This window comes from Chlamydotis macqueenii, chromosome 4 (assembly GCF_036417535.1).
Source record: "Chlamydotis macqueenii isolate bChlMac1 chromosome 4, bChlMac1.mat, whole genome shotgun sequence".
Taxonomy (NCBI): domain Eukaryota; kingdom Metazoa; phylum Chordata; class Aves; order Otidiformes; family Otididae; genus Chlamydotis; species Chlamydotis macqueenii.
The window spans coordinates 68,396,960-68,424,709 of record NC_141559.1 but is presented as its reverse complement, the minus strand read 5'-3'; the positions used below and the strand labels follow the sequence as shown (position 1 = coordinate 68,424,709).

Sequence of the window (27,750 nt, the reverse complement as noted above, 5' to 3'; positions counted from 1 at the left end):
TGTTCAGCTGGCTACTCATGCAGGGCAAAGCAAGAGCCTCTGTAATCTGATGTTCTGTGGTTAAAATGGATAAATAAACAAACTTGATTTTGAATAATAATGAGACACATCTGTATTAAGAAACCATGACTGTTTTGTTAAAAGCGTTCCAACAAAAGCAGTATTTTATAGAATATCTGGAAGACTGACCTTTCAGCTGTCTATAGCAAACACATCAGAGTTTGTGCAGCTTTAAATGAATTCAAAGGGTTTTTTGCTTTCTCTAAGAGCCACCAATGCCTCCTGGAAAACATTATATTTACTTTTTACTACTCTTCTTGACTTTTAAGTGTAGCAGAATGACAATAGCTACAGTGGGAAGATTCTGTCCCATGTTGTATGTCTTTGGCAGAGACCAGATAACACAATCTCAGACAGCTGTATTTTTGCAGCTGTACTTCTGCATTTTTGTTAGATGTGATGGGTTTACGCTGATTCTGAGCACCTAACAGGAAAACAGTGAAGCTGCTAGACCTACTGATTTTGTATGCCTTTCAGAATCTTGCTTACTAATGCAAATATACTAGAGGAAAAGAGTAGATATAGCTCTTACAATTTAGTGAACCATGTAGCAACTATAAATTGTATTTGTAAATTAAAAATATCCAACATGAAAATACTTGAGGCAATCACAAGGAATCCAAAGTCACTGCTTTTCCGAGAAAGATAACGTACTATGGAGCAGATTAATCACTGTCTCTTACAATGCAAGAAATAGAAAAAAATCAAATTAAATTATCAGTTGAAAAGATTTAAGGAAGATTAAAAGATTTAATGGAGACAAATGTGTTCTGTGCATAATTAATCCAGCAAATTTACCTATGAGGAATGTTGTTGAAAGCCAAAGTTTAAACTTTTTCCAAGTTTATGGATAAGGAGTCCAGCAAGGCTGACAGAAAACAAAGACTCAGAAAATATCTCCAGTTCAGAAGACCTCAGCGGCAGAGCCCTGGAAGCAGGAAGATAACCACCCAGCAAGCATCCCTGCCCGCTTCCCACATCCTCAGGAAGAGCGCAAGGGCCTGCCACAGGACACTGCCAGAGGGCAAGGGTACGGGGCTAGAGGGGCTTTTGATCATATTTACCAGTCATTCATATGTAACATCAATCCCAAAACAGAGACATAATGAAATGACTGTTATGGATGACTTCATAACTGCCCAAAGAGAACAAACTGGGATACCAAGTAATTTTATGGAGAAGGAACAGCAGTGGCTTATGAACTTCTGCAGAGACCTAGCTTCATGCATTAAAATAAGCAGAATAGATAAAAACTATAAGAGAGAAGATATGCCAATAAAATTGTCTCCAAATGAAGTGTTTTGATATTCTCCCCCATGAGTTGATAAATTTATATATTTTTTTAATTTTACAGTGTGTGTACATATATTTACATAACTGCACATACATATATTCTTTCCCAAAGAAAAGGAAAACCAGAAGCCTCATAAGAAATCACAGCATCTCACAGAAAGAAAAGGAGAATTCTAAGCAGGAAAGACGTGATATTTGAGCACAGGAGAGTTTTTAACTGCAATTATCCTGTTCAGGACATAATGTGTATTTTAAGCAATAAACAAAATCACAAATATCAAAATAGAACTTTCTGCAGTGCCCAATGAAGATATCTATCACAAAGATAAGAGCAACAGAACAGCTTATTACATGCCAGCTTACTGTTTATCAGCTAGAAACAAATCTAAGCACATCATTAATTCAGGCCATCGGAGAACAGATCTGTATTAAAGAAAATTAACTCCATCGGTCAAAGTCAAATAGGAAGAAAACCCTTTAATAATATCTGTGACATAAAATGCACCCACCACGCTCCAGGGCCTTGAAGAAAAGCTAGGTGAGAACAGGACCCCTTTGGCTGGTAAGGTACAGATGTATATGTGTATGCATGCACACACGTGCACATATACACACACTTGTCTGCAATGAAATTATGCCCTGGCTGAGGCAAAACCAACTGGCTGAATTAATCTGTCAGACTTTAAATTATAATAATTTTTTTTTTCAGTTTTGTATCTTGAAAGTCATGAAACTTAAATAGTTTATTACTGAAAGGAAAGGCTGTTTTAACCAAGGCAAGAGAAAGCTTCTCCATGTTATATGTATTTACAACTTTATTTGCAAGTCAATACTTTCTGAATCTTTAATTCCATTAAAGTGGAAATTGCAAAAGCCTTTACCCTGATGGAATCTTGAAGTCAATATGCTCTAAGCCTTGCATGACTCCTCTTTTTATATATATATATATATATATTAAGAACTATGTAAGGAAATTTATGGGGGACAGATCATTAGGAGTGATTCTGGCATACTGTTTGTCCTAGAGTAGCCAGAATTTCTTAAGATATAAATTTAAATCAAGGTTACTGTTTAAAATGCAAAAAGGCTCATGGCAGATAGCTGCCATGGTGTTGCAACTGTAAAATAACATCAAGTTTACTGTCATCATTGTAAATTATATGAGTGAATACTTGAATAAGAAGCCTCAGCAAAACTCCAGATACTACAATGAGGCAGTCGTATTCACAGATTATGGAATTGCAAAGAGGGTTATCGATAATCCCTTTGCTTTTTAAGAAATATGCACTTTGGCATAACCTACCACATACCACTACCTTGGGCTGTGTTTGCACTGCAGATGCACCCCGAGGCTGTGTCATCTGTGGAAATGACTCTGTGCTACCTGTGTGTCCTTTTTACTCCTTCCCCACAGAAACCCTCCCGGTGCTGTGTCTGGGCAGTCCAGCCGCTGCCCCCAGGACACTGTGCACCACACAGCTTAGGGTCCCCTCAAACGTGCATCTGCTGGCTCTGCGGGCTAACCTCAGCGTGCTGCATTCAGGTAGGATGTCTGCCTGTATGCTGTTTGCTACACAGTGGCATCATAATCAAAGCAGGGAAGACCAGCTGGACTGGGGACTTCCTAGGGTGACTCTTAACACCCTGTGATTCAAAGTTAGGTGGGACTTGTTGTCAGGCTGAGATCTAGGCAAATTCAAGTGAAAATGTAATTAAATTGGTTGCTAAACACTCTGTGACCTTTAGACCATCCAGGAATGCCCACTTATGTCCTGCGGAGACCCTGCTGAGATCACCCTGAAGCACCACACACATACAGAATAAAGTCAAGGTAAAGTCCACTCCTTACCAGCCAAAGGTCAGATTTTCCTCCAGAAGAGTGGCAAGCTGACTGGCAGCTGCAGCTTCTTTGTGCTGTTCCCTGGAGGAACCCAAAGAAATGGGTAGGATGAATTTCAAAAAACAATCAAATTATTGTTGCAAGAACTTAAGTGAGAAAGCACCCTCAAGGTCAGATATCAATACAAGGCACATCATTTCAATAGAGCTATACCCAACTACATGAGGCAGAAATTTTGTTCTTAATGATGAGCAGGAGTATGGCTGATGCTCTGTTACAAAGTCAGAAATGGCCAGTTATCAGATGCTAGACCTCATCTGCACTGTACTGAAAAAACTGCAGGAATTATGTTGACCTCATCCATTTTAATCTCCCATGAGAGAACTGATTTGAAATAAGAAATGGCAATTCACAATTACTTAAGAAAAGCTCAATCTGAAAAGTGCATTTGAAATAAGCTGTTTTTACATCAGCAGAGCGATATTATCCCTGATGTTATTTATGTTGTTGTTTTACTGATGAAGAAACAGAAGCATGCAAGATTAAACAATTGCCATTTCTGATAGAGGAACAGAAATCAGATCTCCTGAAAGAAAACTCTGTGCTCTGTTTTCTTTCTTCCTCTCTGTGAATCAGATCAAACACCACTAATAAGAGAGAAATTTGCATTTGATTTCAGTATGTACACAGTCAGGCTGACAAATGATTGTGTGTATCAAATGGAAGTTATCGTATCACAGGAAAAACTGTCATTCCTCTAAGTGAATTTGTGTCAGGCAAATTTATGTCAGACAAAAGAAGACAAAGTCTCCTCTCCTCTCCTCTCCCCTCCCCTCCCCTCCCCTCCCCTCCCCTCCTCTCCTCTCCTCTCCTCTCCTCTCCTCTCCAAACCTCTCCAAACCTCTCCTCTCCAAACCTCTCCTCTCCTCTCCAAACCTCTCCTCTCCAAACCTCTCCTCTCCTCTCCTCTCCAAACCTCTCCTCTCCAAACCTCTCCTCTCCAAACCTCTCTGAACCTCTCCTCTCCGAACCTCTCCTCTCTGAACCTCTCCTCTCCTCAATATCTTATATTTGCTAAACTCTTTTTAAAGACTTGTTAGGATATATTGCAATTAGGTTATATAGTTGGCTACAGTAGTTAGCAAAACAGATTGCTAGACTCTCCAGAGCTCTATACAACAGCATGAGTTTTTCAGTTTCAAGGTTTGTACAAATTAGAAGACAAATAAATGAGATAATACAATTTTTTTTCTTTTAAGCTTTTTTTCTTGGAGATTTACAGCTGCCTGCCTGAAACGTCCAAGACAGAAATATAGAGGGAAAAAGATTAGTGTCAGTGCTACTTCAACAAGAAAAAGCTCTTATAATAGATTTTAGATTTTTCAATGTGTTGTAAGAACAATCCAAACGTTTCTTCAAATAAGCAAGCTTGACACTTACACCTTCACAATACATAGCAGTTTATGTATTAAAAAACTCCAAACAACTCAGACTGAGACCTGGAAATCCAAACAGTCCACCATATAAATGGTTCTCATCAGAAGACTGATGAAAGCAAGAGCAAATCCTGAAGTACACAAGTTGGCTATGCTGCAGTGGGGAGAGGGGTATGGATCCACAAGGAATTAAATAGACTTTGAATGCCTTGTCCTGAAAATTGTTATTTCCATATGCATAGAGTGGACTTATGCTGCCAGATTGGGATCACAATGCTTTTTTCCTCTCTGAATTAGTACAAACTCTCAGAGCCATGATGGCACTGACATCCCTGACTCTCCCTGTCAGCCTGTCCTTGGGTGTCCCACCACCCCACCCATGGTCCAGGACCCCATTTCAGCCTCACTGACCCCCACCCACAGGCTGATGTCCTGGTCTGGCCTTGGATGCTGGGGGTGGCTCCATCTGCCTCCAGGATACCCTGGTCCCGTGATGGGACGGGCTCTGTCTGGCGAGACCCTTCCCTGCCACTCCATGGGGATCCCCATCACTGCCAGCTCTGGCAAGCAGCCAGCTCTTGCCTGACACAAACAGCTCCACAAGATATGAAGTTGTAGAACATCAAGCCCATCAACTAGAAGTGCAGGTCCTGTGTGAGTGCTTGCTGGGTACCAATGGGGTTGCCAAGAGGGTGAGCTTGGGTGGAGCTGGTGCTGCTTCTCCTGATGGGGGGCAAGATGCATTGTCCGTTCTGCTCTTCTATGGAAACGCAAGTGTTTGTTTCAATAAGAAAATACTATACCATACAGAATTGAAATGGAATTTTATTTCACAGCTCCAAACTGTTTAGACCTGTCTTTCTAATGTGCATGTCCTTTAGTCTCACAAAGAGGTCAACATCACTGAAAATCAAGTTGTTATTTAAAGGTTTGATTTAATCAGGAAGAAGCATACTTAAAAAACGTGCTATTACCCAAAAGCAGACATTACATAAATTTCATTCTATTTTTGTATCTTCCTGGCTCCAATCTCCTGAATCTGACATTAACCATAACAATCACACATGTGACTAAGCCAGGCCAAATTCTCCTTTTTTTATTCCAATATAAATACAGGAGTAATACTGTTGAAGTAATAGCTTTGAGGTAGACTCACTCCACGAGAACAGGATTTTTCTCAGAACAGCCACAGTCAGGAAACTATGCTGGTTTAGAGGCCAGATTTTTATCTCCCGTACTGACAAGTTAGAGCACCAGCATGGAGGAGACCACCAGGGTTGATGTGAGAGCCTGGCAGTCCCAGAGGCTGGGGACATACTTTAATGTGGGTGGCATTTTGAAAAGCACATGAGGCTTCAAAGCTCTACTGCCATTTTCAAAATGCCTTAGTCTTTCAGAAGTTCAAACTCCACTGATAAGGCTTAAGCTTTTAAATACATTTATTGTTTGTGCCGATGAGATATGGCCTCCTATGACCCACACCTCTGTGAGATTCAGCTTCACAGCTACAACCACTCCCTTAAGTTGGACTCTTCGGTTTCATGTTGAGGTTCTCTCTCTGGTGCTTCTCAACATGCCTTCAGAAACTCTAGGCTAAGGCAGCCTCTCATGCTCCAGTTGGTATGTCACAGGTTTTATGGCTCATGCACTTGGACTTAGGAACCCAGCTCCCTTCCAGATGTATTTTCTATGTGCGAATGTCACATGGGCTTTTTCAAAGGTGGAACTTTTAGGAACTTTTGTAAATTCAGCTCAAAGGTCTTAGACAACAAAGTTATTTCCTACCAGGAATATTTAATTCCAGAACACTGATTTTCTATGTCTGCTTTCAAATGCGCAATTGTGCAGTTATCTTTTGAAGGTGCTCAAGCAGGAACCTGGAAGCTGCAGTGAGTTTTTCTCAGGACTGGTATTATCTGAGCTCTGTTGTGCAGTTCTGCCATTCCTGGGAGCACAGCTTGGCTAGCATGGAACACTTCAGAAATCCCTGCTTTTATGTTGCAACATATAAACCCTCAGTAATAAAATCCAGAGTGGTTTAAGATAATTAAATTAATACTATAGGGTTTTTACAATGCCTTCCATCTTATAAGTGCCATACAAATAAAAGCTAATTAGTTCTCTACAGTCTGGTCAGACATGCATACTTATTCAACTTTTGAGGTTAGAAAACATACTTTATACTACCTTTGCACTCCCCAGCACGTTAAGGACTGTTTGCAATACCACCTGGACTGAAGGGACCACAGTGTTTAGCAAGCCATTTCTAGCTGGGAATTTGCCCATGTAGGCACAATTTCCAGTGGCCCTCTAGGAACAGCTAAAGGCTCATTGTGTTGCAACAGTAGCACAGAAAGACTCGTGGTACACTTAAAAATATTGCTAATGTAACTATGACTATTTGCAGTGTGAAAAAAAATTACTTGTGTCAAAGATACTTGTCCTTTTCCACATACAGCAGAACAGGGATAAGAGGTTGGCGCTCAGCTGAACACGGCTGCTCCCTGCCCCAGTTCGCAGCCTCCACTGCTCCTCCGGCACAGAGGTTTAATAGGGGAGCCTTCCTCAACTTGCTTCATCAACCAGCTTCATCCTGTCCAAGCATTTAAATCTCTCCTTTGGTCTTTGCCAAGTTTGATGTAGAGACGTAGTCCCTGGCTGGGTGCCTACTTTTCTGTTCCCAGAAAGGCACAGTGCCTGGGTGATATCATTTGATGAACTTCCAGAAGAAAACGATGTGCTGGGGGAAGGAGTGTCCCTTTCAGGGTCTGGAAGCTTTTTTTCTCTGCATGATTATCTTTTGAAATGGTGAACAATTTTCTTTGGTACAATATGCTGTCACCAAGAGAGCAATTGGGTGAAGGAGAATCCGTCTTCAGAGGTGTCAGTAACCTAATAAATGACATTTATACTGAAGGGATGAGAATTAAGCCATGCCCAGGGACTAGAACATATTCAGCCAGAAACCCAGTGAAGTTCCCAAAGCTGTTCTTGCTGTGTCTGTCCTGAGTTTGCTTTGCTGGCTGGTGCCCATCATTCAGCCCTGCGCAAAGTGATTGCTCTCATGATGAGAGCTTTTGATGGACTTTTGCTCACAAAGCCCAGGTGTGAACACAAGGCAGTGGAAGTCCATCCCCTGTGATCTGTGGCAATAATCTCTATGACTTTTGTTCTTGGTTGTCCTCATGTACCTTGCAGTCTGACATTTTCTTTTTGCACCCTCTGTTTTTCCTCTTTCCATGCCATCTGAAATGGTCTTCCCAGTCTGTTCTCCTTTTCTGTTATATCGTCGCAAGGTTAGTAAAGCAGAATGATCTAAGATAGGAGATGGAAATTTTCATCAAAGGCGGATGAGGAACCGAGAAGGGGAAGCCTGCATGCCTGAAAGGCACTCCATAGGAAATGGCCACAGTGCTCTAGGCATCTACCCACATCTTTAGATGCCTACCTGCTTCCACATGTTTGACTCCAGTTTAGATTCATAATTAAATCTGCAAATTGCAGGCCATCCCTGAAGACAGCTCCTGTCTCATTTTCGGTTTTGGTTGGTTGGTTTTTTTAAGAAAATAAGAAACCCCCAGAAGGCTGTACCCAAGCTGTAAGGATACTTGTATCCTGAGTCTCCCAGTGTTAAATTCTTTTTGACTACATTGCAAGCAAACATACTATTGTCTCCATATTAATTGCCAACTGTAAGCAACTGGCCTAGCTTCTCGGCCCTCTGTCAAGACAAATTCTGTCAGGTTTCATTATTTGTGTGTTCTGGTACAGCTGGCAGTGAAACTGCTTTGCCTGCCAGCCCTCATGTTAAAATTCCCCCGAGCTGAGTCAGACTACCTCAGTGATACATGCCTCGACCAGCTTCTAGGGCATTTTTAGTAAAAAGAACCTTCCACATAATGGCAATGGCTGGAACAAGAAAGAGAGACTATGTTTCAAGTCAGACATTGAGAAATAAAATTACTCCTGTTCCTTTGATATTTTGAAAATCAAATACTTTGAACTTCTGGTCTTGATTATAAGCATTCTTTTTTTTTTTGTGAAGGCTCAAGATGTGGCTGAAGAACCTGACTGCCTTCAATGTAGTTATGAAGGAGACTGTTCAAACATGACTGAGTGCAAAATTAAGTGAGTGAGACCATTAAATGTCAGCATTGCTAATAAGGCTGTTAACGATTGTTTTCTCAGAAATGTTTAGCTAATGTTCCTTCTGACTGGCTGACTGATTCCCTTGGGCATCATCAGTCATTCTGGGAATCAAAAGTTCAGATTGCTCAAGAAATGTCAGGTCACTCTCCCTGTCTTACACAAGGGAAGTAAAGACCATGTAAAGCCATGTGAAGATTGCTGGATTGTGTAGCTAACCCAAGAAGCGTGGTGGTGGCCAGCTGTGGTCTTCATTCCTTAGGGTAAGGCATGGTCTTACGGGTGGACCTCTGGAAGTCCAGCATAGTCAACGTAACATAAAACAGGCTGGGAGATGCATAAACCTGTGCCCAGCTGAAGGTGAATGAGCAATGTAAAATACCTGGGAAAAAAAATCCATAATTCAGATTTGTGTTTTAAATAGCATAAAAATTATTCAGTGCAAAGAAACTGCAGAGCATGGTGTGATAAACTGCAAGTCATTGTTTCTGAGGCTTTGTAAGGGCAGTGGTGGTGGCAAATTGAACAGCAGGTTTGGACCCTTCAGGCATGTGGACACAACTGATTTTTGTGGATCATGTTTTGAGAGGGAAAAGTCATGCACAGTTAGTGAGGTTTCCAGCTAATTGTTGAGGGTGTCTCTCTCTGCTTCTCATCCTGATTTATTACCTCCTTCTCCACCTTGTTTCACCTACCACAGCTCTCCTGGATGGGAAAGCTGGGGAAGGTCTGTGCATCACACAGTGGGGATGCAAGGTAGCAATGTGAAGCAGTATGGGCCTTTGCTGTTGGAGAGCCAGAGGATGTACAGACTACCTTGTTCTGCACCACTAAGCCACTGCCAGTGCTGCAGAGAGAAAAGGCCCAGGAACTTCACTACTTGTCATCTACATCTTTTTGCACAAGGAAGCTAAAACACATCTTCTTCTCCTCCTCAAATAGTTGTGCATATGTATTGGAAGTCAATTCAAAGCTAGCAAGGAAAGACAAAAGTAAGAACACAGCCAGGGTAACTTGTGACTAATAATTATTGGCTTTTGACCCAGTTTTTATTTATAACACATTCATGGGAAATCTTCTAGGATAGTTTCAAAACAATGCCAATTAGCACATTTCAGAACTAAGACCTGCATAGCTGGACAAGGGAGGAAGATTAGATCATATACCAGGAAGTCTCAAAACTGGGAATTTGCTACAATCCCTTAATACCTAAGCTTAAAAAAAAAAAAGTTAATGACATAGTCTGGGTATATTAGTTATGAGTTGAGATTTCCTAAAGGCTTAAAGACCCTCTGCCCAGCACCTAGCTTCAATGGAAATATAACTTACAGAGTATCTTCTCAAGTTAGATCATAGAATCATAGAATAGTTTTGGTTGGAAGGGACCTTTAAAGGCCATCTAGTCCAACCCCCTGCAAGGAGCAGGGACATCTTCGACACAATCAGGTTGCTCAGAGCCCCGTCCAATCTGACCTTGAATGTTTCCAGGGATGGGGCCTCCACCACCTCTCTGGGCAACCTGTGCCAGTGTTCCATCACCCTCATTGTAAAGAACTATTGTAAAAAACTTCTTCCTTACACTCACTCTGAATCTACCCTCTTTCAGTTTAAAACCATTACCCCTTGTCCTATCACAGCAGGCCCTGCTAAAAAGCCTGTCCCCATCTCTCTTATGAGCCCCCTTTAGGTATTGGAAGGCCACTATAAGGTGTCCCCAGAGCCTTCTCTTCTCCAGGCTGAACAGCCCCAACCCTCTCAGCCTGTCGTCATAGGAGAGGTGCTCCAGCCCTCTGATCATCTTTGTGGCCTTCCTCTGGACTCGCTCCAACAGGTCCATGTCCTTCTTAAGTTGGGAGCTCCAGAACTGGATGCAGTTCTCCAGGTGGGGTCTCATGAGAGCAGAGTAGATGGGCTGAATCACCTCCCTCAACCTGCTGGCCACGCTTCTTGTGATGTTTCTTTTGATTCTTTACATCTGTCACCTCAACGGACTGTAACAGGGTATCAGAACCAGAATAGCTTTTTAAATATTTCTACAATATTGGATGAATCGGATGATCTTTTGGGTTTTTGCAGAAGGGTAGTGATTATGCTGCTTGTGCAATTTGAACAGTGACAGAAGAAATTAATCTGCCACCCTCACTTAGAAAAGCTGTTCCAGAAATCACTGCACATTAGAACAGATCAGCATGTCCATCATCTTCCAGTGAACGCTTTGGCATGCACTCTTGCTCTACCTAGTGGATTTGGAATCTATGGAAATGCCATTTCTAAATTTGGAATCCTGTGTTCATATAATTTTCATCATTATTTTTGGTGATGGTTTTGATGAAGATGTTTGTTATTGTTGTGAACAATACCATGTGCTTGTTCTGGCTTTCAATATTTGGAAAGAAGAATGAACTCCTCAAACGTTTTTCCCTGAAGAAAAATTATTTGGCATATATAAATGACATTGTTTCCTATTCCAGTTTACGGACAAAAGTTTGTATCTTTGAAAAGTGCAACCAGAAGCCAGGTCCAAAGTGTAATTTATGACTCACTTTCTGCCTACCAGTTAACTCTCTGTGATCAAGTATTTCACTGCAACAGAGGTGACTCCTAAGAAAGTGGTCTGGGAGGTCTATTCCACTCTCTATCTTCATAAGACCAGGGGAACTGAACTCTCTGATTTCGGTCTCCTAATTCAGCCTGAAATTTCAAAAGCATGGCCATATGTTACAATTCACATTTAACATTACAATTTACCTTTTAGAGCACTCACCAGGAAACAGGTGGCATGGCTTCAATGCTGTACATCCTTCCTCGGGCAGAGGAGATTCACACTTTCCAAGAGACTGCTGCAATAACAGAGAGACATCTTCCACCCCTCCGTTTAAAACTGGACCATTATGCAGGAAGGAATGCAGGAGTCTAAAGTCAAGAGAAAGAGAAGTCCTCATTCTGTGGCCTAATGCATGGTTTCATAAATGTCATTCATTGGATACCACTGTCGGAAGCTGCCCTCTCTATGCCCCCCAAGCCTAAATCATCACCTAAACACTATCATAATTTCCTTCCAATCCTAGTTCTGTTCCCCTTACTGCAGTCCCACCATTCCACTTCACAGCCCCATCACTCTTTAAGATCCCCAACCCATAGCTGAAATCTCCACGTATTCCCCTCTATGCCTTCTCCTTCTGTCCTGGTTTCAGCAGTGATTGCTGCTCAGGACGGGCTGCGTCGGTTACACCACCAACAGTGGGTAGACAATTAACAAACAATTCACCACTTATCCCTTCCCCACAATCAGAACATAAATTCCCCATAATCATTTTGCTCTTTTGTCAAGTTCAATCCCTGTTTTGCCCGTTACTGCTCCCAATTAAACTCAATCCTTATCTCAAATTCCTCGAGCCCCACGTTGGGCGCCAAAATAACTGTCGTAGTTCAGCCCTGATCGGGACCAGACTATGCAGTCTCTCTCTTGCTCCCCCCACCCTCCGAGAGAATAGGAGGAGATGATATAAGGAAAACGGCTCAAGGTTTGAGATAAGGACGGGGAGAAATCCTTAAAGTTACCGTTACGGGCAAAACAGACTCAACTTGGGGAAAACTATTCATTTCTAAAATTAGCAGGAGAATGAGACAGGGAACAAGATAACCTCCCCCCACCCCTCCCTCTTCCCGGGCTTAACATTGTCTATACTACCTCCCCTCCCGGGAGGTACAGGGTGGGGAAAGGGAATGGAGGTCGCGGTCAGTTCATCACGCGTTGTTTTACGCCGCTGTGTCATCGTCAGGGGAAGAACTCCTCGCATTCCTCCTCTGCTCCAGCGTGGGGTCCCTCCCACGGGCCACAGTCCTTTGTGAAACTGCTCCGGCGTGGGTCATCTCTTCCACGGGGTGCAATCCCTCTAGAACAGCTGTCCCAGCGGGCCCTCCACGGGCCCCGGCCTCCTTCAGGCCTCCACCTGCTCCGGCGTGGGGTTCTCCACGGGCTGCAGGTGGATCTCTGCCCCTCCGTGGACCTCCATGGACTGCAGGGGGACAACCTGCTCCACCATGGTCTTCACCACAGGCTGCAGGGGAATCTTGGCCAGGAGCTGTGTTACTCCTCCCCCTCCTTCTTCACTGACCTTGGCGTCTGCAGCCGTTCCTCACAACAGGCTGGCAGATGCCTCTCAGGATCCTTTTTACATCTTGTTCACTTCCTTCTCATCTCCTCTCCACTTCTTGCAGCCAGGCCGGGCCGAGTTGGGCCCAGTCTGCTGCCCGGCGGGAGGCCAGAGGGTGAGGCCTGCAAGGCCCACGAGGCTCACGCCTCCCCCTCTCTGCCCCCCGCTCAGCTGCTTCACATCTTCTCTTCTTTTTTTTTTTTCTGTTTTCCCCTACTTAAATACGTTATCGCAGAGGCGTTATCACGGGACATTCTGCTACCAATCGGCTCGGCCTTGGCCAGCAGTGGGTCTGCCCTAGGCCCGGCCGAGTCCACTAAACAAAGGGGAGCAACTTCTAGCAGTTTCCTACAGAAGCTGCCACCTTAGGCCCCCCTCACTAACAAAACCAGAACACCTTCCCATTGGTTCTCCAACCACAATGCCCCAGCCATGCACGACACATCCCCATCTCACCAACCCCGTTCCCTTCACCTTCCCTGAATGACTTTTTTTCCCATGGCCTTAGCAGAAACACATGTCCCAGACTAATTAATTTCCTGTAGGCACATGAGAAGAACAGCAGGGGAGGTCTGGGAGCTGCGGACAGCTTCACGCTTTAATAAGTTACTGGCCAGCCAGTGCCAGGAGCAGATGTGTGAAGGCTCTTACTCTGATTTGTAAAAGATCTTGGACATAGGCAAAAGCAGCAGTTGTAGAGATTGTTTTTGCTTGGCTTATGTGCAGCACAGTGTGGGAACATCTAGCCTACTGATTTAGACTTTCATCTAGCAGAGGGCAGTTTTTGTTCCAGCCCTTGATCCTTAGGTCCTGTCTGCTTCTTATCCATCAGCTTTGTGTACAAGGCATACGCAGGCTTAGGCATGAACTCCCTCCGAGCTGCTCCCTCCAGGCTAACTGCTTAAAGTTGTTCTTCTCTGCGGAGAGCTTTGTTGTCCCTGATTTAAGTCCTGTGAAAATCCACGAGCTTTATTTGGGTACACTCAGTAGTACATTAGAGCAAATGTCACTGTGAAGTTTGTGCTTGTAGCTGACTACTGTCTCGGAGTTATCGCTTGCTGCTCCACTGTAATGTTAAGCATTCACATGTTAATCCGCTCTTGGAGGCTGTTCTGCCTGACTGTACTGTAAGGCTTCACCAAATGACAGTAAAATTAATAGTTTGGTTTCTGCCAATTTGATACCAGATGCTTAATAGGAAAAGCAGAATATATTATCACTGAAGAGAATTTTGGAGCATTCCGTATTTCTCTCCAGCTACAATATTTTCATGCTTTTTTCTGCACTGCCATTGATACTAGGCCAGTTTCTAATTCTCTGTTCTGAAAACCAGAAAACATTATTCATAGAAGACTGGGTATGTGTATGTGTACATGCATATGCTGGTCTTTTTCCCTTGCTGAATAAACTTGACCATGCCATGTATCAGTTGAAACACCATGAACTGCAAATAAATGTAATGGTTTGGGTTTTTTAATCAATCAGTCAATGCCAATCAGTATCACAAAGAAGGGAATGGGAACAACAATTTCTAGATTAATTCACTTTGCAACTTCTTTGAGTTTGACAATGAACCTGAGCTTCACTGTAAAAAAAAGGTAGATGGTATTTCACACAGATATTTTTCTCAATCCCTGACTCCATTTCTTCTTTTTCTCTCCACAGAAACCAGTGGCCTCTGATTTCTGTGAATGTTGTAAATTAGCTCTGAAGGAATGGACAACTCCAACAAAAAACCCCACACAGGTCTTCTAAGAAACCAACAAGGGAACTAGAAAAAACAGCTTGACTTGCAAAATCTCACATGACCAATGTCTGACTCTGCTAATGCAACACTAATTTAAGACTCCTTTGTACACCAGGTACCGCAACTCCTCAGGATGTCACTGCTTGTGCAGTGTTTTTCTTTAGCGTCGCAGTATACAGCAGAATGGAGAAATCCAATTTACATTCAATTGTTTATGAAAACACCCAAATAGTGTATATGAAGCTTTAAACAATTTTCCTGCAAGACATTGCAACACAGTTCATTTAATGTGACAGTCCAAGCCAGGCGTAAAAAACCCCGACTGTTAGCAGCCCACTCACACTCCATCCCTTTCCCGCCGCGCAGCCGCCTGGTTCCACCTGACTGGTGAGGGTGAAGTAGTTATTTGTCCTGCAGTCATCAGGGTTTCCAGCTGGGCACTGGAGCTGTAGCTCTCTTACTGGTGTCCGTTTCGCAGCCTCAGCAAGTTTCTGCTGTGCTAATTCAGGTTGGGGGTTCATTTGCAACCATAAGGGCAAATTTCAAAATGAAATGAAGGTGTAAGCTTTGTCCTTATTAGAAGAGGCTACTCCTAATGGCACATCCTCGTAGCACAGATATCACTCCCTCCAGCAAGAAGGTTTTTCTCTGCAAAGCTTATACAGGTCCCAAAGACAAAAAAAAAAAAAAAATGCCAGCAAAGGACTTTTCATTGAAAAATTCAGGTTTTTGTTTTTTTTTAACATGTCAAAATGTGGTCCAAAAAAGCCAGTATTCACCAGTCATACTACGTCACTCTACAGGCTATTTGAAAGACATACAGTAACATGTATGGTGACCAGAAAAAGGTCCAACCTGACAGACTTTTCTCCTTCGCTCTCTGTACATGTACCCGTGCATAATGCACCGCAGTGTCACACTTACTAACATATTCAGAGCCACCTTCATGTGACTAGAGTGCCATTATATGCATAAAAAGTCTTATTCATATATATTTTTTCCAGATCCAAGGATGTTTGTGTTGCTTTACATTACAAGTTTTGCCATCTACACAAGCGGACAACCTCTTCAAAACCAGTTCAAAGGAGAAAATTACTACACCAGGTACATCTGTAGCATCCCTGGTTTGCCAGGCCCTGCGGGTCCCCCCGGAGCCAGCGGATCCCCGGGGCCACACGGACGCATTGGTCTTCCAGGAAGAGATGGTAGAGATGGCAGGAAGGGAGAAAAAGGTGAAAAAGGGAGTGCAGGTATTGAATATTTCTGTAACCTAACACAGTAGTACAACAAAGACCTTTCATTGCCACTGTTATACATATACATATACATATATATATATATGATGAATGTGTGTATGTGCCTGTGGATGTATATATAGTGAGAGAAAGAAAATATGCAGATATATTTTAGACATGTCTAATATGCATATACTGAAATCTGTGTAAATAAATGTCTTCTGGTGCGTAGATGCTAAGAAAAGGTTTGGGAAAAATGAAGCATGTGTGGTGTCAAATAAATAGTCTCACTTGTGCCACTAGCCAGGAATAAAAATTTAGCAGGTATTTAGGTACACACTAAAAATGCTCAAATAGTAGGAGATATTTAGTGCACAAGTATCATTATATAGGTAGCCACGCTGCTGTCCTTCCCATCAGCAGTGCTCATGGTTCAGTCAGCAATGGACTGATTACGTATAAAATTATTCAATATATAATCAAGGCAAATGAAGAAAAGTAGAAATACAGAAAAAAAAAAGGACCCCTGGGTTGTGGAGCCCAGTCCTCTGTACCAACCTGCCATTCCTTTCCCAAACTTACTAGAAGATTTTGAAAGGTTTTTTTTGAGTATTTTGAAATTCTGACTGTGTTTTTCTTGTTTGTTCAGGCACACACAGTAGCCCACACAATCATTTACTGAGATGATATGTGCAACGATTAACTAACTTAAAATGTTTTTGAAGGTTTGAGAGGAAAGACTGGGCCATTAGGACCAGCTGGAGAGAAAGGAGACCAAGGTCAGTCTGGTAAAAAAGGACCTGGAGGATTGACTGGTGCCAAAGGTGAAGTAGGTCCAGCTGGACCACCTGGACCTAAGGGAGATAAAGGAGACCGAGGAGAGCCAGGTGCACCAGGGGTCTGTAAGTGTGGAAAGATAGTGCTGAAATCTGCCTTTTCTGTTGGCATCACCACCAGCTACCCAGAGGAAAGATTACCCATTGTATTCAATAAAGTCCTCTTCAATGAGGGGGAGCATTACAACCCTTCCACAGGGAAGTTTATTTGTGCCATCCCAGGGATTTATTATTTTTCATATGATATCACCTTAGCAAATAAGCACCTTGCGATTGGGCTGGTTCACAATGGGAAGTACCGAATAAAGACATTCGATGCCAACACAGGCAACCACGATGTAGCTTCTGGATCCACAGTGATCTACCTTCAGCCAGAAGATGAAGTATGGCTTGAGATCTTCTACACTGACCAAAACGGTCTCTTTTCTGATCCAACGTGGGCAGACAGTTTGTTTTCTGGATTTCTCTTATACGTTGACACAGATTACCTTGACGCTTTATCGGATGAAGATGAGCTCTGAAGCAGATGGTAGCAAATGACATTCAAACTAGACACCCCAGCACAGGATTCTATCTAGACATGTGGGGGCCATGAAATTGAAAAAAAAAAAAATCTAAGAGTTTATTTTTGCTTTGATAGGAATCAAATCTCAGCTCATAAGGATCTTTCAAGAATCTAAGCAGGATTTTTTTACTAAACAGCAGGGATATCAAAAGGAACTGTAATTAAGAAAAGACTGCATCACTCCAGGACTGACTCCTCCTGAAAGTTATGTTTATAATACTATTTAAACAAATCTAAGATACTGTACATTGGATTTTATATAAAATATATTAAGTTGCAATGTAGAACAGATATTTTGTATATGTCATTAAAGTAAAATTGAACAATTGAAGGCAATTTCATCTTTGGTCATTTAAAGACAGGAAATATATTAAAAACAGAAAAAGAGGAAAAGAAAAAAAAAGGAAAAGAGGAAAAGAAGAGGAAAAGAGGAAAGAATGTTTGATTCAGGATGCAGCTGAACAGGTCACAGGGACAGTCCCATCTGATATTTACACCAACAAATAATATTCATAATTAACTAATCTCAGGAGCACAGCAAGATCCACCAGTGAGAAACTGTATCAATTCCCACTGGAAATGAGGAACTCATTTTACCAGTGGCAGTAATCAATCATTGTAAAAATACTTGGGAACATCATGAGTTCTCCAGCATTCTTAAGTCAAAACTAGCAGTCTCTAATTGGTTGTTCTTACTTTCTGAGAACTTACAATCTTATTTTATTCATCCCAGATTTACAGAAAATTGCTATTTTTACCAGTTATTCAGATAGTTTCAAATGTGAGTGGTTGGTGCTGCCCAACTCCTGCTTCCACTTTATTTATGACCAAGATGGATAGAAATCTCTAGGGTTTTTTTTCTGTGTACTTGACTTAGTTAAGAAAATTACAACCAAATAAAATCACACAAAAATACCACTGAGATTGCAAAATGAGGAAATGTTAGCACTACAGCTATGCAGGGAATATTAATAATGCACGCTGTATCTGTGCCCTCGTTTCCCCGTGCATTAACACGCATGTCTTTGAGTACAATTGCTGCTTTATGCAGTGAACAGGTGCAAAGTCCTGTCCACAAATCAACCTGGCAATGCCTGTTCAACCCTTACTTTATTTGACAGTGAGAGATGTGTGGTAGAAGACAAAAGGAGATTTTTCTAACTAGACATCTAATTTATTAGTGTTATACACAGGCTGCTTCCTGTGAAAAATATGAAAGAGAAGACTTACAGATTCAGTTTATCACTGTGCTGCGCAATCATTTATGCATCTGCAAATTAAGCACAATATGAGTGCAAAATGCAGCCCAATCATCATTTACAACAATGATTGATGCCAAAGCTTCACAGCCATCTGTGCCTATACACGGCACAAAGCCTACTGGCATTGCGCAGCGCTGTCTGCAATGAAATTCCACAGGACACAACAGACAACCCTACTAGGCTCACAACTTCCAGAAAGCATAACTCAATAGATGCAGGACTGGACTTATAATATGTATTATGCCACAAAAGCAACTAATAGAAGTATTAAATTATATGTTTTTTTTTTTAAATGGGATTAATTTTGCAACACTTCAATCATTAGAAATTTTATGTTAGGAGTACCAAGTCAATATTTATTAGAAAGATTTCACACCTTCAAGTTAGAATATCTTCTCTAAAGCCAAACAAGAAAAGAGTATGACTGCTTTTCTTCAGACTCTACAGAAACATATTTGGTAGTTAAAATAAATCTGGAAATTTTCAGACAGAACTAATTTTTCACCATTGAATAGAGAAAAAATAAGACTTTATAGTTAAATTTTCCTGGTTGCAATCCTAACTAAAGCCAAACTGCTTCCATGTAATTATCTTGCAAAAATGAATGAAATATATAAAAAAGATTTTTTTTACCACACCTATGTTGAAAATGACATAATGGGAATATGTAAACCAAGAGTTATTGCTTCCCTCTACTTAATAATTTTAGATTTATGTTTGTATAATCATAGTAAAGTAATTTTAGCTTCCCTAAGATTTCCCATTTGGATTCTGTAGTTATTTGAACAGAGTCTAATATTTTGGCATGAATTGTTAAAAATAAATAATTCTGTTGAATTATTCCTACAGGTTTTGGCAAGAAGAATCTTTTCACTACATGTATGGACAACATATGTATACAAGTAGCATGTGTCTCTGCCCTCATTCAGGATCTCAAGAAATTATTCTAAAGTAAATCATTGTTATTACTATTATTTTACTTGAAAATAGATCAACTTTGATGACATGACGTTTTTAGGGGTATTCCTCTGTCCAAATTTGAATTTATATGAAAAATATCTTGGGCTGAAGTCTTCCTACTGCCTACACCAGTAGATGGGGAGGTCTGGTTTGGTTTCAAGATATTGTAGGATAAGAGAAGAATCCCTTTGGGATTAAATTTGATATTAGCCAAAAGTTTCTACACAGTATATATGTCGTTCCACGTGTGCCGCAGTGCCACATAAAATTAGGTATCCAAATCAACTTAGTCATCTAGACTTTGCCTACAGTCAGCAGACAGAAATTAGTATCACCAGGAGAAACTTCCAAGAGGAAGCACGTCTTTGCTGCAGCACCAACTCTCGGGCTTCCTGATCGAGGCTGCAAGAACTCGTACAAATCTGAGACCACTAGGAAATCTTCAAACAATATGAAGAAGATTAGTGTTCCTGAGATTAATAAGTTTTTAATATATATATATATAGTTACATGGGATATATGTATGTAAACATATAAAAGTAAAAATAAAGTTATTTGAAACAAAATATACTCCTACGGTCTTTTACTCTTTCAGACTTTTTTTAAACCTAGTAGAGTGACATCAAAGAAGAAGTCAGTCACATGTCCCATTGCTTAACATTTTTAACCTAGATAACTAATTAAACTCCATCTTCAATTTGATATGAGAATGTTCGTTTGAATAAATAACTCCACTTTCTTCACTACTGGTATTCACATCCATATGGTTTATGCTGTTATACAATTTTTTTCAGGAGCAAGGGGTCCTAAAGAATTTTTCCTATGCTCAGACAACATAGAGGAAATAAGTTTCTAATGGATATCAGTAATGAGAATATTATGTACATTCTTCAAATCTTTTAAAATCTACCTAACACCATTTACATACTCTTGGGATAGGCAAAAATACATAAAACTCAGAAGCAGCTTATTTTGTTCCTGACCAAGTATGTTTCATTAGCTGGCACAGTTCATATAATATTTTATTTTTATTTACCTTCCACACGTCACCCACTAGGTTCAGTTCATATTCATTCACTAAGAATTCACATTTACTGAACAATTTACTTTTCAACAATTAGTTTAATTTATTCATTGGCAAGTAATTCATACTCAGGATAACTATACTGATGCTATACTAGGCAATTTGGTCAGTAGAAACTTCAGTTTCATGTGGAAATGTGGCTTACTTTATACATACATTTCACTAGGTGATGAATCCCATTGAAGAAATAATGCATTAGAGTAAACAGGAGAAAAATAGAATTGAGAAAGCAATATACCACAGTCTTTCTCAATGAGTAATACATTGTTTTCAAGAAGCACTTAATTCCTTTCAGTATAAACCATTTAGACTTCAGCACACAGAGTATTTAGAGGTTATCTTCACTTCCATGTAACTCTGTAAGTCAACACTCCAAACTGAGGTTATGTCAGTATTTCTGAATTTCAGAAGCATGATTCTTCCTCATGTCGGCACGAAGAAATGTCCAAGTACTCTCACAAAATTCTCAATCTCTGATTCTTGGTTTTGTCCTAGCTGCACACACATCAGATCAATTAATGAAAGTTATTCCCTAAAGCAAAAGAAAAATTAATTGGACATACTGTATGCATATTTTTAAATAGTAAATATCAACAAAGAAAAAACTGTCTCAGATTATTTGGCATTTGGCTTATATCCCTCAATTCTGAATATAATTATTTTTGTATGAACCAGCAGCTACTTGCTGGGTTAGGCATAAGGAGATTTTTCCTCTATGCAGATTATTCCTGCAGCAGCAAATAGAAATAATAAAAAATAATAAATACACTGCAGCAGCAGTAAAATTTATATTACCTAACTTTAACCTCTAAAAGCTCAAAGATCATTGCCTAGGCTAAATAAGTTGTTAGCTCTCCTGTCATCAGTGCAAAGAAATACGTGGGGCAAATCTCTGGTTGGATGGCACTGTATTAGACACCTACTTTAAGAAAGGAGGAATCAGGAGGTACCTGTCTCTTCACATTACCTGTATCTACGTGACTAACTTAGGTTAGCCTTTAACTTTAAGATGGCAAAACTTCGATAAGATGTCTGCTCTTAGAGAACAATCTGCTAAGAGGAAAAACTGGCATAATTTAATTTGGCAATTTCTATGTCTCACAATTAGAGAGAAGATGTAGATGGACGAGAACACAGAAGTACTCTTATAATGACAAAAGTGACCTCTTGTCAGACCTTTCGTAAAGTATTATTCAAGTTCCTCCTGAGACAACTTCAACTGCAGTAACTTGGCTCTCCTCCAGAAAATTTTACAGTATATTAAGGTGGGCTAGATAATCTTCTAATGCCTCCAAATTCAACACACTTAAGTATATATAAAATATTGAAGCTTTTAAGGATACTTAATTTTAGGTGCAGAAAACCTAAATGTATCCTGGAGTATTTCTACTTAGAAATATATATATATATATATATTTATTTTCAACATTAAACCATCTGTCAAAATCCAAAACATAATACAAAATATAACACAATATTTGTAAAAGCATCTCTGTGAAAGAATAGCCTTGTTTCTGTCATGTTAACAAAGCAACAAAAAATACCGAATTCTTGAAAACCATAAATGAACTATGAGTCTCAGCAGGCTCGAAAGTGAACTTCTAGCAAGAAGCAGATGGGATTTCTAGAAATGAATGAATTGTATGAAGGAAATGTATCTGCAGTCCCTTTTCTTAGTCTTCTTTCAACAAAGTGTTATCCCTAGGCTTGGAAGACTGCGGAAAGGATTTAAAACTTTTGAGTTGAAGAACAATCTCTTCAATAAGCTGAAAACTTGCCTGCCGCTCATGCTGATGTCCCTTCCACACACCACCTACCTTCACCCACACTCTGTCAGATGTTCTGGTACATGAACTCGGATTTCTCCTCCTCCTGTGACAAACTTAAGAAATTTTATGTGTAATTTCTGTCATGTTGGAGTAAGGTGCAATCACCTTAAAATCATTAAGACGAGCAGAGTCTGTTCTCCCTTGTTTGTAACCTCCATGAAATCGAGATCACTGTACAGTTGCACATAGTATTTGACATTCCTATCCTAAGAACACAGCAACACGTACTCTTATTCTGTAAATGTTGTACATGGCCTTTAAGATTTGGAGTTTGGCTTCTGTTTTCATTTAGGTTTACAAGTTTTGGCTTGTAAACAGGCAAGGCAGAGAAAAAGAGGTGTATATGGCAATCCGACCCTTACACTATCCATTTTAAAACTCTTTTACTGCTCAACTTGGGGTCTGTGATCTTTTAGCCCGTCTGCTCCTAGGGTAGCCGGCACTGTGTGTCACTACAAGCTGCTATCTCTGCCTGTGCCAAAGGCCATCCTTGACCATCACTGACAAAATAACTGTTTGACAGTGTCACATCTAACAAAGTAGAGCTGCTCACATCATTTAGAGCACTATATCTGTTGTCCAGTATAATCAATGACATTGGTATGCCTTTGTTTTTATAATGCTGACTGAGATAAATGACTTGTTCTCCGCCTCGGGAAACATATGTGGTTTGAATTCTGCATGTCTCCTGTGAGTAAAGCCATTGTACTGACATGTGTTTTAAGCAGCTTTCCATTCTGTTAAGCAAGATCCCCCATTGCTCCTTTAGAGTATTATAGTAATGTTCCTTACAAAATGCTCTTCATATTTGTCCATCATTTCAACTGTTTGTACAACTGCTGCTGAGACAGGAATAAACTGTTGGGACACAGACTTATCAGCAAAACAAGATGTTGAACCCGAGTCCTTGCCAAAACTTTGCAAGAAGGTTCACCCACTGGATCATTTCCACAGTCCCACATACAGTGAGACTTAGCAGGTAACAGAGATTGTGTACTGAAACCTGTAGAAACCTAAGAAACCTCTCTTATGATTACATTTCTTTCCCTTCTTGATAGCCGTTTTCACGTCAGGTGTCTTCTAGCTGTGACAGTTCCTCTTTTAGCAATTAAAAATGCATACTCCCAATCTTTTTATCTACTATGACTGTTTACTTCTTCCCATGATCTCCTTCTTACCACAGTATTCAGAAATGGGAAAAATTTTAGCCATCTCCTTTCATGTGATTCCAGCTACTAAAACTGCAGCAAAAAACCTTCAGATGTTAGAGGGAATGTTTACATAGAGACAATTATAAATAGGTCTAATAACAACTCCACTTAGGATCAGCAATATTCTTTATTCTGGTTGTACTAAAGATACTAACAGACAGGTTAACATAAGAAATTGTTAACTCAGTGGAGCAGAAAAGACTACTCTCCAGATTTGATAGGAAAACTATAAACCGCTTTGTACCTATAAAACTTAGGAACTGCATATAAGACAATCCACATTTCTACAAACTATCTGATAGCGCTGACATTTCTGCCATCCCTAGTATCTACTTAAGCTGGCAGCGAGCATTTAACTAGCAGATAACCCATCTCTCCACTTCTCTAACCAAGGCTTCAGGATTGTATTTCCCTTTAAGTAGGCTCTACAACAGCCATGATGAAGCCTTCATCTCTTTTTTTTTTCAGCCATGGAAGTACTGAAGTATACTGATAACTTTATAAAGTTACAATTTGTCTAACTTTGGTTTCATGATATGCCTTCCCCAGACTCAGAGCATTTGGTGATACATTTTTTAATCTTGGTGTGGCAAAAAAAAAAGTCTGTCTTTGCAAATTACAGCTGCTCAGAGATTATACATTTTTTTACTCATAGAATCATAGAATAGTTTGAGTTGGAAGGGACCTTTAAAGGCCATCTAGTCCAACCCCTCTGCAAGGAGCAGGGACATCTCCAACCAGATCAGGTTGCTCAGAGCCTCATCCAACCTGGCCTTGAATGTTTCCAGGGATGGGGCATCCACCACCTCTCTGGGCAACCTGTTCCAGTGTTCCACCACCCTCAGTGTAAAAAAAAAATTTCCTAATGTCTAATCTGAATCTACCTCTTTCTGTTTTAAAACCATTGCCCCTCATCCTATCACAACAGACCCTGATAAAGAGTTTCTCCCCATCTTTGCTGAAGGCCCTATTTAGGTATTGCAAGGTCACTACAAGGTCTCCCTGGAGCCTCCTCTTCTCCAGGCTGAACAGCGCCAACTCTCTCAGCCTGTGCTCATAGGAGAGGTGCTCCAGCCCTCTGCTCATCATATTCTGCTATGTTTCCCATTACTTTTCCCCAAAATTACATGGTAAGAAGTTTGCTGGGGCTTATGCCAATTTGTAAAGGTAATCTGTACAAAATAATGCATCACTGTCCCCTTGATACAGCTTTGGTTAATACTGTGAGTACTTTAATGCCTTGGAAAACAGAGACAGCACTTGGAAAACTGGCTACTAACCGTCCACTTCAAGGATTTATACCTACATGACTAATGCCAGATATTTTTTTCAGAATAAAATTAATCTAAAAAAATTTCTACTTGCTGGCATGTTGGCATATAGTCTAAATTAGAGGTTTAACATCTCCCTTTAGTCAACAGAGTGAGACAGGCTCTTCCGCAAATGACTGATATTCAGAGATCACTGCTTTCAATCATACACATCCCAATAAAAGTCTGTGCCTCTCCTCTACATACAGAAGTACACAGAAATTAAGATAGATGATAATTTAGCAAAGTTAGGTACTTAAAGTTAGGAGGAGTGACTGTCTTTATTGCACTTCAGTCTGAAATAACCATTCTTGATCCTGCAAAAATATAGCATGGATTTTTTTTTTTTTTGAGTCACTGCAGTAACTGAAACACGCTGCTGTCTGCAGGAGCTGCAATCACGTCATCCTCCCCATACTTTATTCATGACTGTAAAAAGAAATTGTTTACAAAAAAGAAGTCTTCCGGAACTGTTTTAGTGGCTTAAGGAGGAGAATCTGACTCTTCCTCTTTAAAAAGCAAAGCTGAGGCTTCGTTGCTAGGGGGAGGGTTGTGCTTGGCTCCTGTTTGTACTCAGAAAGCTGCTGTATAAGAAAACCCAGGTAGGAAACAAACATTTTCCTTTAGATCTGTTTCAATATCACTGCATTCTCTGTGTTTTCATGAATGAGACAGACTTAAGAATCCAGAATCCTCAAAATTATTTTCTAGGTATTTTTGGTGAAACTATTTTTATACAGAGGAGTGAGAGAAACTTCACTGTGTTGCTGTTGTTAGTTTTAAGTGCTTTGGAAAGTGCCTCTGAGGTAACGGAGAGCTTTATAGTTGTTGCATCCAGTTGTTTATTACATTTTGAAGTGCCTGCTATAGTACTTAACTTCAAGAAATGCTAGAAAATTGCTAAAGAAAGCAGCATAAGGCCCTTCTGCTATGTTGCCAGCGTTCTCTGTTTACATATGCCTTTAGGAAAGAAATTTGATCCATAAAGCTCGATATGAAAAAGAGATTCATGTGCCAAGCAATAAAAATGCTGCTGCTTCTTGCAGTGCTATATTTTTTTGTGCCGTGAAGAGGGTATTTGATTAACCTTGCCTGCAGCAAGGAAATGTTGCCATTTTTGCGTACATCACCCTTAGCCCTGCTGTGAGATACTTACTGAGGGAACTGGTGCTGAGGTGAATGCACAGGTAGTTTGGGAGATAGCCACATTTGTCTATGAAAACCACTTGTTTAGGGTGAGTTCAGCTCCCTGTGCTAGTTGAGACTTTAAAATCCTTGGGGCTAGTAGCTGGTGAGGGCTGAGCCTCAGGCAGGAGATAACCATGTTGCTCCTCCACTTGCTTCTTCGGCTTTTTTATTAGGCATCTCCTAAAAGATAAAGAGGAATATAAAGAGGAGTACTTTTTCTGGCCAGTATGCATGAGCTTGTACATACCCAGTACAAAGAAGTGATGAGGAAACAATGGATGACCTGTGTAGGTCTCAGCTAGCCCTTCTGGTAGAGGAAATTTAGCCAGGTAGGGAAAAAGGCCCCACATTTTATTCCCATGAGCTGTTTCATGAGGATTTTGAAATCCAGAATAAATTATACTGTTGTGAATTACTTCACCTGTTGGCTCAGAACATTGACACTTTGGGTTTTGCACTGGTGCAGCTACGTTGGCGCAAGCTTTGTGCAGTGAACAAGTACAGCTGAGGTGGCCTTTCTGTCGATGAAAGGCAGAGCAGGACAGGAACCTGCACTCATGGTAGCAATTAATTGAGTTGCACAGATAGAAATTTAAAAATTTCATAAATGCTTGTAATCAAATCCAGTTTTGGAAAAGTTGAAAAGCCAACCAAGCCCAACACTTAAAGTGGGGGAAAAAAGGGACCAGACGTGTCTCTGTGATCTGAATCTTGCAGCTGGCTTTATAGACTCTAGGTGGGTTGTTTATTTAAAAAAAAAATGTAACACACAGTGTGTACAGGCCCATGTTATTCACTATTATATGGAATAATTAAATAAATAGGTACATACATTTTTAATCATTCAATTCTGAAAATAAAATTGGTTTTTTTTAAATACTAAGGCTGTATGTTAAATGGTATATCAATTGAGTGTTCAGGGTGCAAAGTTTACATGGAATGTATCTCATGACCGTTATGCACACATTGAAGTGAATCTCTTATCAGCAATCCCTGCGTTGCTTGTGACAGCCAGGTGTCAGCCACCGACCAGATGAACCGCAGCGAAGAATCCCAGATGATAATCATGGAGGTGAGTATCTGGTTAGTTGAGGTAAAAATGGTGTATGATCATTTTTCACTAACAGAAATCTTTTATATATTTAACTGTGAAAAGTGAAATAAATAAGAGTGTCTTGTAAGCTCATCCACCCTAGATCAGTCAGTACCACTGTAGTCAATGCAGGTTTGTGTAATTTTTCTTTTCTATGCAAATTCACTGCAACTATAGATACCATATGCTATGAAACAGGCACCTTGAATGTGTATTTTTATTCTGTTTCGTATCAATCCAACACTTAGTTGTTTATCTTCAAATTACTGGTTAAATATATTCAGTCTTGAGTAGGTTGCCAAAACAGAAAGTTATCCTGTTTTCTCAGCTGTAGAAATACTTTGGAAGTGATGTTTAAACTGTGCCTGGTGCTACATCAATACAATGTCAGAAGGGGGAAAAAAACCAAAAAAAAAGCTCACTGTGGTATGAAGAGATAAACTGTAAAGATATACGGCAAGATGCTTTAGAGCTGTCAGTAGGCTTCAGTCTTGCTAA

At 40.4% G+C, this 27,750-nt stretch overlaps 2 protein-coding genes across 6 annotated transcripts in view; both read left to right on the top strand.

Annotated features, from left to right (window-relative positions):
* C1QTNF7 (C1q and TNF related 7) overlaps positions 1–17,716 on the top strand; it is a 52,572-nt gene extending 34,856 nt beyond the window's left edge. For 2 of the 5 annotated variants that reach the window (XM_086747615.1, XM_086747616.1), the window contains exons 2-5: positions 2,768–2,896; positions 14,598–14,794; positions 15,684–15,929; positions 16,640–17,716. In XM_086747615.1, the coding sequence (XP_086603741.1) occupies positions 15,692–15,929; positions 16,640–17,271 (870 nt within the window). In that variant the 5' untranslated portion in view covers positions 2,768–2,896; positions 14,598–14,794; positions 15,684–15,691 and the 3' untranslated portion in view covers positions 17,272–17,716. Of the gene's footprint in view, positions 1–2,767; positions 2,897–14,597; positions 14,795–15,646; positions 15,930–16,639 lie in introns of those variants that run through there. The other 3 variants (XM_086747618.1, XM_086747617.1, XM_086747614.1) reach the window with 2 other exon arrangements.
* A 7,784-nt stretch (positions 17,717–25,500) lies between these two features.
* The window catches only part of CC2D2A (coiled-coil and C2 domain containing 2A), a 62,790-nt gene continuing 60,540 nt past the window's right edge, over positions 25,501–27,750 (top strand). The window contains exons 1-2 of the mRNA XM_086746396.1: positions 25,501–25,573; positions 27,147–27,231. Coding sequence (XP_086602522.1) covers positions 27,193–27,231 — 39 coding nt within the window. The 5' untranslated portion in view covers positions 25,501–25,573; positions 27,147–27,192. The remainder of the gene's footprint in view (positions 25,574–27,146; positions 27,232–27,750) is intronic.